The sequence below is a fragment of the Rhincodon typus genome, chromosome 11, assembly GCF_021869965.1.
Source record: "Rhincodon typus isolate 14 chromosome 11, sRhiTyp1.1, whole genome shotgun sequence".
Classification (NCBI taxonomy): Eukaryota; Metazoa; Chordata; class Chondrichthyes; order Orectolobiformes; family Rhincodontidae; genus Rhincodon; species Rhincodon typus.
The window spans coordinates 25,089,337-25,103,653 of NC_063342.1; the positions used below are offsets into that span (position 1 = coordinate 25,089,337).

Below are 14,317 nucleotides of genomic sequence, written 5' to 3' on the forward strand. Positions count from 1 at the left end.
GTCCCCAGAACATTATCTGGGTGTCTGGATTAACAGTTCAGCAATGATAGCACTAGGCTATCATCTCCTCTAATAATGATGAGGTTTTTGAGGTGTTGATGAAGTGAAAAAGAAAATTGACTAAGACATCAGGGATAACTCCCATGCTCTTCCTCAAAATAATATCCTGGGAGTTATGGCTCATCTGGAAGGCCAAATCTTCAAAAATGCAGCACTCCCTCAATATTGCGCTGGCTTTGATATTTGCATTCAAGCACTGAGCTTGGAGTGTGAAACTGGAATCATAGCTCAGGCAACAGACTGCTATAAATTGCACCACCACTAATAAAAAGAAACAAATGAGGAAGAGAAAAGATTGTCATTTACTTGTGCTAACTTTTTGATGGAATGAAAGGTACAATGCACATTGTTAGCACAACATGTTTGTGCAGGTTTCAAGATTTCTCAGACTTTATTTTTGCAAATGAACCAGTGCACTATTTTCAAGTTATATACTTTTGGTCTAAATACAAACTTCTTTTCTCTCTTTGATCTTCTAAAACAGTTTTAGCAATCAGTAAATTAAGAGCCGAAAGAAAGAAAAGTATTCCAAACAGTATAACACAAATGTACCGCATTCCTTAAATACTGCTTTGAATGCTCCAATTATATTATATATGCATTTGTCAGTACTGGAGAACAGTGCAGTGTACATTTAAAAAACTCCATTATTTAAAGTTAAGCTGGCAATCTTACAAACTTATAGTAATAAATTTTAACCTGTCATTTTTATGCAAAATCAGAATTATAAATTACTTTTCAATTACTCAATTTCAAATATCTAAAAATATTTTAGTTAAGCTTATTAGTTACCATTATCCCAATAAAACTTCTTTGATCACTTAAGAAAAATGTAGGATTAATAAAAAGACACCAAACACTACCTGAACAATCTTAAAGCAAATTGTCTAAGGCTTTAATTGAGAGTATTTGCTTTCACCACTTCCCAATAGATGTGGCATATAATTTGCAACAGACTTTGTTATATTCAACTTTTAGCTTGAATGAACTTGGAAAAAATTCAATAGCATAGACATTATGTCCATACTCCCCTAAATGTTACAAAACATAGGCCTTTGTTCTTTTATTAAATTAGTTGCTAACTTAAATAAGCCATGAAGAAAACTATTAATTCTGCTGTATCCCTGAAAGAAAAAGGTGGTATTATTGTTATAATGTCATAAAACACGACTGCCTATACATGTATCAGTAGGCACTTGAGAAAATATTGATTCTGAAGTATTTTCAACTGAACAGTATAACAGGTTATAGAATTAGGACACCAGTTATCTCCTTTACAAGGAATGGAATCTGTGTGTACCTTATACAGCATTATTGTTATCCTCCTTGAAAGGATACCCTACAATGCATTATGGCAAAAAGAAAAACACAAGGGATTCAGTTAAGTGAAAGTTAATACCATCACTTACATCAGAAATGTAAATCAAGTTTCAAATTACTTCCAAGAATAAATCCAAAAGTGAAAATAACCCTATAGACCTGCGAACAAAATTAGTGTTCACAAATATTTTGTTGTCCCAACAAAAAACTTGGTTTCAACCAAGTTAGTTTCAAGTGATAACTGGCACCTTTGAAACAAGGACTTGCTAGAAATTCTTTTGCAGGAAGAAACAAAGCACGATGAATAATAGTGTATACAATATTGACATATTTACAGATCTATACAATAGATAAGTTTTGAACCTAGTCAAAATATATGAGCACAGGGAGTCAAAGACGTCCATCATAGTTTTTGTTTAATTCATTCATGGGATGTTGGTGTTGCATTTATTACTCAGAGACAGTTAAGTTTCAACCATGTTGCTGTAGATCTGGAATCACATGTAGGTCAAACCAGGTAAGGCTGACAGATTTCTTTCCCTAAAAATCAGTAAACCAGCTATTTTTCAGAAAAAAAAAAAAATGGGCGGTGGCTATGGGGTTGTCATTAGCTTAGCTTTTATTTTAAAAATTCAAATTTCACCATATGCCATGGTAGGATTTGAAACTTTGTCACCAGAAAAATAACCTGGCATTTTGGATTGCTTGTTCAGTGACATTGTCATGAAACCATCACCTCCTCATGATCTGTCAGACCTGCCGAATATTTGCAGTACTTTGTATCTATTTCAGGATTTCCCCACATCCACAGTATTTATTGCCGAGTAATGGTTTATACAAATTTAAGTCTTTCTTTACTATTATACTATAGCGAATTATTTACATCCATTAACTGCATGGATGTTGTGAAGTGTTAATTTGAAGGTCTTGCAACGAGCTTCAGGTAATTATATAGGTTGCTGTTATACCATAGATACCAGGCTTAGTCTCCCAGCTGTAGAATGTAAGATTCAACCAATAAAGCTAAATTACTCTGCCAGCTGAGGCTATGTGCATCTATAGATGCAAAAACGTGTAGAGATAACATTAAATGCTAGGAAGACCACACAACACTGTATTTCCTGATTAATGAAATCAGCCTTGTTCATAAAGTGGCAAGGACATGTTCTGTGTTCCATTACATTTTTGTAATGTGGGTTTACTGAAGCTTTGTTATTCTACATTCAGCATGAAGCCCCAGAAATCAGAGTTAGAGACTGCCCACAAAAGAGAGTTTTGTGCTACTAGTTTTCAAACCACACAAAAAGAAAATCAAAATCCAAACTGAGTGACAATGCTGATTTTTGCATTGTGCGTATGCTACTACAGCACATCAACCCAAAAACAGCAACTTTCATAAATTAGATCTTAATGTAGCTTGTAATAAACTGTTACTCAAATATTCAAATTGGCAAACACCATCTTCATTTTAGTCGGATACCATAACAAATGGTTTGTTATACAAGTAGAACCAAACAAATCAAACGCATGTAACGTGCTTGATATACATCTGTCAATCATTAAAAGACATTACTAACCATACACACTTAATTTCCACTTCAAAAATCAAGACATTAGTTTTAAAGCAGCAATAGGTTATGGTATTTGGCAGAGTGTGGCTTTAAATTCTGGCCTTGTAAATAAGCATTTTTGTCAAAGTTACAGAAGAATATCCACGATGCTTCCATTATTTATCTAATGGTGCCTTTCAGGTAGATCCATGTAGTCAAGGTAAAAGGCATTATTCACATATGATCAAGGATTTCCTCCTCCCCCAATAACAGCCAGATCAACTAGTCCACTCCCAAAGCTTTCAGCTGCCGTTCAATTTCTTCATCCGAGATTTGAGATTTAGATGTGGATGCTGTGGGTAGACCTTTCGCTGCTGATGGAGCATTAGCCATCTGTGGACAAAACAAGTTTTACTCACATAGTGTGAAAAATATTTCATTTAAAAACAAAGCAATAAAAACAAAAGAGATGCAAATCCACTAGCAGCCAGCCAGAATTTGAGAACAGGAAACATTTTGGGTAGTGAGCCTTCACTAGACCTCCTCCATTTCTCCAAAATCTATGCTCCACCAGCCACAATGCCTGGTAAGGAGGGACCCACTCACATAAGGCTTTGCCAATACCTGCCATTGGTTCAATACCAATAGTGGCAAGATGACATGCATAAGTGAGCTTTAAGGTTCTCAAGTGACCCGAAGATTGTCCACCAGCTTCCATCCCTGGACTAAAATCACAGGGGGGCAGGAAGGCAACTGGAGCTCTACCCCTCATTATCCCACTTGTGAAACTGCTTCTAGGATCTTCCTATACTAAAATCCACAGAGTATAGGAAGACTAAAGTCATCGGATCAGACGGGTAATTTTCCTGGTGTTCTTTAGTTCCTTTAAGGCAAGGCACAGATATTCACTTTTTCAGCTTAACTGAATAGGATTATGATAAGTCTAGGCTTAGTGACTATTAGGGGAAATATTCCAAATAATTGCTATGAGTATCAAATCATTATAGTAAAACTTCCAGTTGTCCACCTATGCACCCTTTTCTTTCAACCGACACACTTAGAATTGATGCTTTAAAGACCAACGTATACTTAGAATTCACATTTTTAAAAAGTGATTCAGCAACATCACACTATAAAAATACATAATATCCATATAACAGAAGTTGGAATTTAGTCAGACTAAACGGTAGGTACAAGACTTGGGTATTCCCTTAATTACTTTTAGTAAACGTAAGAAGTACACTGCTGCATTAACCATGAAAGAATACTTATTTTTGACTAGATAAGTTCTAAACTTTGAAGTTAGTGGGGGGAGAAACTGATTGCTTGGGCATGATTTTAAAAATTTTAGACCACCACTTTCTCTGGGTGAAAAATGTCCTGAGTTGTCTTCACTGTTTTGCCTTATGTCTATGTCCAAGTTTCAAAACCCTATTCATTAAAAATGAGCTCTGTGTGAAACCGTTTGCAATTGCAATTTCAAAATGCAATTTCTAGCTTTTCTATAAATTACATAGATGCAACGATTTTCAACCACACTTGGGCTTCAAGTTTAAAAAAAAAGTAATTAGTATCAACTATGCTTCGAACTAGCTCTGGTGCTTCAAATGACAAATCTTAGGTGGGGAAAAAAAAGTTTCCCTTCATTGATTAATTCCCATGAGAGAAGAGCATTTAAATTAGTTTACTAATTTTCAAACAATTTTAGCACAATCTAAGTAATACAATTTAAGTCTTAAATTGTAAACTTTCAAATGGTTTTTCATCAAAATACTGAAAGCAAGAAAACTTGGTAGAGGTTAAACCTCCTGGCCATGGGTTTACTAGGACATTTTACAGTCAAAAAAAAGACTAAATTAAGAATCAGATAATGTTGGCAGCATTATCTCTTCTCAGTCAACAAATAATTAAAATCAGATTTCTGTCCTGAGATTATGCAGTTAACATTATAGAAATCCTAGTAAGGGACAAGGTATGTGTTTTTGTTTTAAATCTAGGTGGCCATTTTGTATTCATCGACAAGTTAAGGATGTCGCTGCACATCACAGTTAAGAGTCATTGCTGTGAATCTAGAGTCACATGCAGACACACTGGGTGAGGCCGCACTCTAGAGGGCAATGGATTCATAGTCATCATTAGACTCTTATGACAGACTTTTTAAAAATTCAAATTTCAACATCTGCCATGGCAAGATTCAAACCCAGGTCCCCAGAATATTACTTTGATCTCTGTATAATAGTCCAGCAATACTACTACTAGGCTGTTGCCTCCCTATTGCACTAGAATTTTAAATTTCCAATCTGATGGTATCTTAGTTGGATTTTCAGTTAGGACGAGTGATTAGAACCAAATACTTGTGGAAAATCAACTTGCTTTGCAGTACCAGAGTTTTTTTTTCACTGATGCACAGCAGAGGAAAAGTACAATTATAAATGAAAAACACAGATCATTTTCTGTTAGGATGCAGCTTAAACAAATAACATTTTCTAGTTTTTTGTTCAATGACAACATCTGCAGTCTTCAAATGGATATGAAATCTCTAAAAATGAAACAGGTAAATACCTTTCCAGAAATCTCAATTCCTATTTCATCCAACACCTGGTTCACAATATCTTGGCTTTCCTCTTCATCTCCAGACTCATCAAAAATGTCGTCTAATGTATCACTCACTGGAAGAAACCATATATTTAGTGTTCATATTCATGTTCCATTTGACAGTACATCACAATTCTAACTGCAATATGCAAGAACACAAGTAATAGCAATCCACTGGAGCTTGCAGCCATTCAGTAAAACCATGTCGACTTCCTATGTTAACTCTACACCATTAACTTAACCTCTACAGGTGCTTATTTGTTTATGCTTTCAGATACAGTTATTTCTTTTTGTACCATAACACCGTGAGTTCTCAGCATTAATCTGAAGGCAAGAAGGAAACAGCATTTTAATACATTATTCTGGCATGGAAAATTCACTAGCTGAAGACTTCATATACAAAGTACTAGTGTTTTTGCTTTATGAGCTAACTACTATTAATATAGCAATGCTGAGCTGCCCATTTCAACAAGACCGAATTTAACATGTGGATAATTGGTGTTTTATATTTATTTCTTGATTTTCTATCGTTTGGAGTTAGACACTTTTCTGAACTAACCTGAGCAACATTAGGAGAAGGAAGTATATGGAATAAGTCTAATCACAAGTGCCACAGAATGCGTTTGAAGCCAAAACACTGAACGTTTCCAAGAAGTTAGATACAGCTCTTAGTGCTAAAGGGTTCAAAGGGTTTTGGGAGAAAACAGGAACAGTGCACCGAGTTGGATGATCAGCCTTGATCGTACTGAATAGCGGAACAGGGCTGAAGAGCCGAATGGCCTACTCTTCCTCTTATTTTCTATGTTCTTACTCAAATCCTGAAATTCGTAATTGAGTATAGGTGATGTAAAGCATTCAAAAAATAAAGTGCAAGTAGAAGTGCATACACACTAAAACTTGTATTGAACCCTTTGTAATTCTGGAGAGCTGTTGAGCCTGTAATGTTGTTAATTGACATGTAACCACAGTGATCATAGACTATCTTGTTTAAAAGATACTTTGAATTTAATTCAATTTAACCTGCCATGATAATAATCAGCCCTTTTGCTACTGCCCCAGCCAAATGCAGCATCTCTCCTACAATAACATAAAAAAGTGAAATATTGCAAATGCTGGGAAACAAAATGCTGGAAATACCTGGCAGGTCAGACAAGATCTGTGGAGTGTTATGATGGAAAGTCACTTACCAGGAACATTAACTTTTTGCTCCACACATACAGACTGACCTGCTATGTCTCTGCAGAATTTTCTGTTTTATTACAGCATCTCCTTTCTACTTGCCACCTCGCAGGCTCAGCCAAGTACTCCAGCACCAATTTCTTCCTAGCCTCAGGCATGCCAGAACACTGGTTTCAATTCCTCTCTCATAATGAGGGCCACATTGACTATTCCAGGTTTGACTTTTCAACACTAGAGTACAGCAGCCAGTTCTCTATCTAGCACAGCTGATTTGCAGCTAATTCCCTGGCCAGCTGGACACCAAGTGTTGCTGGCAACGTTCCCGACAATCCGAACCAACCAATCACGAATCATTCAGCTCTCTTCCAAAATCCAAACTAAATGTCAGGGTCAGCTTCAAACTCTGCTCAAAACTCAATGGGCTTCATCGATTACACTCAATCCTCAAAGCCTGAGATTAAGTATCTAAATACCACTAACATTTTTCACCGTTCTAGCAACTTACAAAATCTGAGTTTATTTAGTGCATTTGAGATTACATTTTGACATAATTTATTTAATGATATATTCATACATTTAAAGTGTGTAAACTGCAATTAATGCAAGTACTTGTACAGTCAATTATTCTTAATTATTCTCAGATCTGCTTCAGCAATAGTAACTATTGATGCATCATAATTCAGGATATTAATCCTGTTCCCAGCTCAACTACCATTCTGTGCCATTATGCAATTCTAATCCCTGTTCTAAACAAGCCAGAACCTCATGGGCTGACCACTCGATTCTTTAGGATCGACCTTGAATGCTTCCAATTCCCAAATCCAGACTGCCCAATTCCCCAACTGCCATCTAGCACTTCATCCCAATCCATATCTCCACTTGACAGCAAAAAGGTCCTGTAAACCAGAACATCCCATTCCCAGAAAGAGACCTGACTATTTCTCCAAAGATTGGAGACTTTGATCTTAAACTCTGCCTCTCAAATAGGCAATTTGGATGGACAAATAAAGTTATGTTAAAGAATTTTAAACCGAAGGGAAACATTGTGTGTTTAGGATCTGAGGATATCTTGCTGTCCCATCTCTTCCCACCCTGTTTCCACCCCACCACCAAAAATACATGTTCTTAATGGAGGAGTTACCATAAAACATTTGGTGCTACTAAGATAGAACCAGAGGAAGAACTATTTAGATGCTGAATTTCCAAGTAATAAACTTTTTTTAGCCCTGGTCAGTGGATTCCCTATTGCCTTTTTTGGCTACACACATAATTTAACACTACTAAACATAAAAACTCATCACCACAAAATATGTTGAAGGCTGAATCCTTTCCTAAATTAAAAATGCAGTTTCAGAGACTAAATATTACCTATTTGTTGAAAAAGGCATCTCCAGGAAATAAAAGTCAGGCTAAGTATACGAATGCATCATTTATTTTATTATTTAATTAAAAGCTAGTAGGAAGGCAATAGGAAATCCACTGACCAGGGCTAAATAAATTTATTACTTGGAAATTCAGCATCTAAATAGTTCTTCCCCTGGTTCTAAGAACATAAATAAGCACCAAATGCTTTATAATAACTTACCCATTAACAGCATGTATTTTTGGCAGTGGGGTGGAAACAGGGTGGGAAGAAAAGGGACAGCAAGATATCCTCAGATCCCAAATGTATAATGGTCACCTTTGGTTTAAATTTCTTTAACATAACTTTTTAATAGAAATCTTACAGAAATAAAGAAGTATAGAAATCCTGAATTGACAGAAAATCTCATATCCAAATATCTTTTGAATAAGTGCTTCAGCAACACACTAGGAAATTCAATTCTCAGCAGATTTACACTAATGGCACACTTACTCATTTCTTCTGTCATTTCCATTTTCATGTTTTCTTTCTGGAAATTCTTCATAGTTTGTAAGGTCTTCTGTGGGTCCATTTTCTTGTTCACAGTTTGCATGGTCTAAAATATAAAAGTGTTTTTCAAAAAAATCTCAAATTATTTCAGTAGTATGTCAACTAATAAAAAAGGGAGAAGGACTAGCAATTTTAAATAATGTAATCCTTCTGCATCAGCTACAATTTTTTTTTTTTTTTTTTTTATTCGAGACTAATGATACATGGACCCAAACCAATGAAAATTTGCAATAGAAACCTGAACACTAATATCGTCCAGATAACAAAAATGTCATAATGGCATACGCAATGGCACATTACTCAGGCATGGTGCAATTCCAATAGTCAATAGGAAAATAAACACTTACTTTATATCAGATGGGTGTCAATGTAATTTTAACACTTATACATGTTTGCAGCAATCCAAGTTTCCTCAAGGGAAATGCACAAAATCTAAAATCCAAGGATACTTGTCCTAACAAAAGGACAAGCAGATGGGCAGAAGGGGACAGGGTTGCCTTGTTGGTAAGAACTGAAATTAAATCGATAGCAAGAAATGTTACAGGGTCAGAAGGTATAGAATCTGTGTGGGTAGAGTTGAGGAACCACAAAGAGACCATGATGGGATTTGAGCACAGGCCTCCTATCAGTGGTCAGGATGTCAGGAAGAAAATAAATCAGGAGATAATGCCTTTCATACATGCCTTTTCTTCTATCATGGAGGACTAGGGAAATCAGTAGCACATCTCAAGAAAAGGAATTCATGAAAGGTGTACGAGGCAATCTGTTTGAGGGCATGAGGGAGGCAGAAGACAGCAAACTATACACCAGTTAGCCTGACCTCAGTCATTGGTAAGATTTTAGAGTCTTATCAGGGATAAGACTGCAGAGTACTAGGATGTGTGTGGCAAAATAGGGCCAAATCAGCAAGGCTTCGTTAAAGAGAGGTCACAGCTGACAAATCTGTTTGGAATTATTTGAGAAGATAACAAGCAAGTTAGACAAAGGAGAACCAGTTGACACAATCTATGTGGATTTCCAGAAGGCCTCTGACATTGTGCTGCACAGGAGGCTGCTAAATAAGGCAAGATCCCATGGTGTTAGGGCTGAGGTAGTGGCATGAATAAAGGTTTGACTGACCAGCAAAGACAGAGTAGGGATAAAGGGGTCTTTTTCAGGATGACAGCTAGTGACTAATGGAGTTCCTCAGGGGTCAGTGTTACAACCACAACAATTCACATTATACACTAACGATCTGGATAAGAGGAACTGAGGGCACTGCTGCTAAGTTTACAGATGACACAAAGATAGGTGGAGGGACAGGTGGTCAAGGAAGCAGGAAGGCTGCAGAAGGATTTGGATATGGTAGGCAAGCTGGCAAAGAAATGGCAAATGGAATGCAATATGGCAAAATGTGAGGTTATATATTTTGGTTGGAAAAACAGACGTGTAGACTATTTTATAAAAAGGGGAAAGACTTTGGAAATCTGAAGCACACAGGAACTTGGGAATCTTAGTTCAGGATTATCTTAAGGTGGTTAGGAGTGCAAATGCAATGTTTGCATTTATTTTAAGAGGACTAGAAAACAAGAACAGAGGTGTACTTCTGAGGCTTCACAACACTCTGGTCAGACAGTATTTGGAATGCAGTGAACAATTCTGGGCCCTGTATCTAAGGAAAGATGTGCTGGCATTGGAGGGGTTCAGAGAAGATTTACAAGAATGATCTTGGGGATGAAGGGCTTGTCATATAAGGGGCAGTCGAGAACTTTGGGTCTGTACTCAATGGAGTTTAGAAGGATGATGGGGGATTTCATTGAAACTTACAGGTTACTGAGAGGCCTGGATAGAGTGGATGTGGAGGTGATGTTTCCACTAGCAGGAGAGACTAGGACCCAGGGCACAGCCTCAGGGGGAAGGGACAACTCTTCAGAACTGTAATGAGGAATAATTTCTTCAGCCAGATGTGATGACTTTGTGGAACTCATTACCGCAGGGGGCTGTGGAGGCCAAATCATTGAGTACATTTAAGACTGAGACAGATAGGTTATTGATAAGCAAGGGGATCAAGGGTTATGGGGAGAAGGCAGGAGAATGGAGTTGAGAAACATATCAGCCATGATTGAATGGTGAAGCAGACTCAATGGGCCGAATGGTCTAATTCTGCTCCTAAAATCTTATGGTCTTAAAATCTAGGGATGCATAAACCTGATTCTATGTCCCTCTTTCCTATATGTCTGTATAAAATAGAGAGCAGTTTATTGATGCTAGCAAACTAAAATTTCATTTTAAAAAAAAGGCAACAGATTAAAATGAAGCATAATAACATTTCCTATTGGGATAGAAACTGCCGTTCTAAATAACTTTTTACTCATATGACAAAATTCTGTAGGGAAATCCTAGAGAAAAAAAACACATCTGTACTCCTGGCTAATTATATAATCAATTATTTGTTGATATTTCCCCAAGGGTATCCTCAGTTCTATATTACCCAACATTTACAGCAAGAGCCCAGTCCTTAAAGAGACAAATTGCATTAAGCCAATTGCTCCATAATTTGACTGCAAATATTTACCAGTTACTTGTTGTTTTAGGGATGATATTCAATAGACATTATAAAAATACACCCTAAATTTGATTCCCATTTTAATCCCTATAAAGTATCTGAACACATACAAAATGATCCAAATGAATTATCACGTTTTTATTTTGTCTGATCTATTTTTCTGCAGTATCAACTCCATTTAATTTGTTTGCTCTTCACACAATTGTTCTTTTTCACAGGGTCTTCTAACATCTGGTATGATATTGAACACACTGAAGAGACATTGCTAACACTCAGTTATTTCCCTAAGGCAGTGAAAATTCAAGGGAATTTATCCCTTATATGCATCCAATGGGAAAACAAAACTCACAAGTAAAATATTCAAGGCCAACTTGAAATAATTTTGTTGTTACTCTGCAGTGAACCCTATTTCCACGAGGAAGACACTCAGGTGAGATGTGACAGAGCTCATCACAACCAGACCTTGAGAGCCAGCAATTTTGAATTTATAATAAGTTTAGTGAAACACAGACATTCTTACCTCATTTTAAATTTCTTCCTTTTAAAACCTAGTGAAAAATTGAAAACTTTCTGCAACTTTCATAATTTCTTTGAAATCTGCATCACTTAACTGCACATGCATAATTTAGACTTCTATATATCTGAAGTTGTTTGTAAAAAATTTAAATTCTGTTTTGATATCAGAGCTAGTTCCCAAAATTACAAAAGGAAAACGGAAAGCCATTTGATCTTTTAATAGTAGTTAATCAAAGTTCTCACCAATTTTAAAAGGTTTTGTGAAAAGCTTTGTAAAATAATATTTTGTTTATATGCAAAGAATATCTAAATACTACTTTAAAGTACAATACCTGTATGTGCCATAATGAAATGTGCTTTAAAGTCTGTTTCATCTCCAATCTCCTTCACTTGCTGCCAAGGCTCTACCCAGCAAGATATAAAACTGCAGAAGCCCTACTGTGCCCTCACATGAATCCAGACTACACAATTTTATGGGAGATCAAGAGAATCATGCCTTACATACCCACTGTTAAGAGACTGACAAATCATAAAGTGAGGGCAAAGAACCCCAAGGGAAGCAGGCTGCATAAAATAGAACTACTAACAGGACAAGGATGCAAAATTCCATTTGTACTGAAATGCCTCCTTCTCCTACAAGGAGTTAATCTCTTATTTATTAACATAGAATTAAAGTCAGAATTTAATATACTACATTTACTTTAAATTATACACAAAGGATTCTCTACAATCTTTACGCCCAGATAAATTGTGCTTTTATCAATATTTAAAAATACAAAGGATATTTTTTCAAAAATGTACCTTTGTTGTGGTGGCCATGGCACCAGCCATCTTCATCTGAGAATTCATTAATTTAGCCTGGGTGGACATAGAAGTGACCTTTGAACTCACAGCATATGTACGGGTCTTCTGTTTCCGCAACTGCACCAGTTGTTTTGCAAGAACCTTGCAAACGTCTTTGTTGCCAGTCTTGGCCATTTTCTTAATTTCCATTTCCTGTAAGTAAAATAAATACCAAGCATAAAAAGAGGGAAGAAAGAAATCTTCTAATGCAAGAAAACTAAAATTAAAACATTAAATCCGAGAAATACAGATGGTTCATCAAAACCTGTAACATGCAAAATTAATTGGCACGTGCAGATCCTTCACCAACTCAAAAAATAGAAACGTCAAGTTAAGATGTACTTAGTTCTGTCCAGTCTCTTTGACACCACCAAGCTGACATCAGCTCTCACCTAAAAAAATCCACTGGTGACCTTGCTGTCTTTGCAAACTACCACTACATCTCTAGCCTGCTTTTCTCTCCCAAAACTATGAATAAGCTGTCACCTTCTGAAACCTTTGTCAATAATTCAATGTTTGATCGCCTTAAATCAGGGTCCACCTTTTCAGCATCAGTGGTGAGGGAGTCAGTATTTGTGGATGCGGTGCCAATAAAGCAGCTTCTTTGACTTTAGTAGTATCAGGCTTCCTGAATCCTGTTGAAGCTGCAATCATTCAGGCACATAGAGAGTATTGCATCACACTCCTGACTTGTGCCTTGCAGATGGCGGAAAACCTTTTGGGAAGATAGGAGGCGAGTTACTCGTAGTAGGATTCCCGAGCTTCTGACCTGATCTTGTAGCCATTGTATTTATATGACTAACAGAGTTCACTTCATGGGGAGTGGTACCCCCAGGATGTTGATAACAGGGTATTTAGTGATGACAACTCCACTGAATGTTAATGGACAAAGGGTAGATTCTATGACGTGCTTTTAGTCTTCCATATTTAGCATTTCCTGTGTAGTATGAGATTTCATTTAACAGTGTTACAGTGACAACTTGCTTTCTACCAGCATAAATAAAAAGATTTATCTGGTGTCACATTACTCTATTATGAGTGCAGTGTTTTCAAAAGTAAAAAGGTTTTCTTCTTGAAAAGAATGAAAGCTAACTTTCAATACGAGATGAGCAAGGAGACAATGGTCATGTGATGTCATGAATAGCTGTCCTGTGGTCACTGGCCAAAAGGCAGATTAACTGACACAATGCCAATTATCTGCTGCTAGAAACAGGGTAAATTAATAAGTGTTCGGGGGTCCAGGGTGGTGCTCATCAGGCAGTCTTTGGAGGCAGCAGTTCTCATTGGGCAGACTTGATAGAGCAGTCTTCTCCAAATCAAAGATGGACCAAAACATGTGACAATAAAAGGATATTGTATTGTAAAACAAAAAAGATGAGGGGGGAACAGATCCCCAACACCTTGGTTAGACAGCAGGATACTGCTTTCAAACTTTAACAAGACCATCACATTCCATTCAATTTGTCATTTGATTTCAGTGGATCATCCCCAATTCTCAAGGTTATGTACTTTCTTTATCTAATTAAACAATGCATATCTTCGAGACTTCTGTTTGTTAAAGTTAAATTATCAAAAAATTGTTTACAAAGCGTCAACTTTCTATATGCGATTATGAATGGTCCTTAATGAATACTTTTCTTCAGTATTCACAACTGAGAGGGATCTAGTTACAGAGGAGGACGTTGTGAAACAGGCAGGTGGGCTAGAGGAGGACGTTGTGAAACAGGCAGGTGGGCTAGAGGAGGACGTTGTGAAACAGGCAGGTGGGCTAGAGGAGGACGTTGTGAAACAGGCAGG

The 14,317-nt window shown here is 36.8% G+C and overlaps 1 protein-coding gene across 1 annotated transcript in view; it reads right to left on the minus strand.

The window, feature by feature from the left end:
* Window positions 1-1,779: 1,779 nt before the first annotated feature.
* The window catches only part of chmp2ba (charged multivesicular body protein 2Ba), a 24,189-nt gene continuing 11,651 nt past the window's right edge, over window positions 1,780-14,317 (minus strand). Inside the window, exons 3-6 of the mRNA XM_048602881.1 lie at window positions 12,479-12,673; window positions 8,560-8,662; window positions 5,493-5,599; window positions 1,780-3,323 (exon numbers count right to left, since the gene is read on the minus strand). Coding sequence (XP_048458838.1) covers window positions 3,213-3,323; window positions 5,493-5,599; window positions 8,560-8,662; window positions 12,479-12,673 — 516 coding nt within the window. The 3' untranslated portion in view covers window positions 1,780-3,212. The remainder of the gene's footprint in view (window positions 3,324-5,492; window positions 5,600-8,559; window positions 8,663-12,478; window positions 12,674-14,317) is intronic.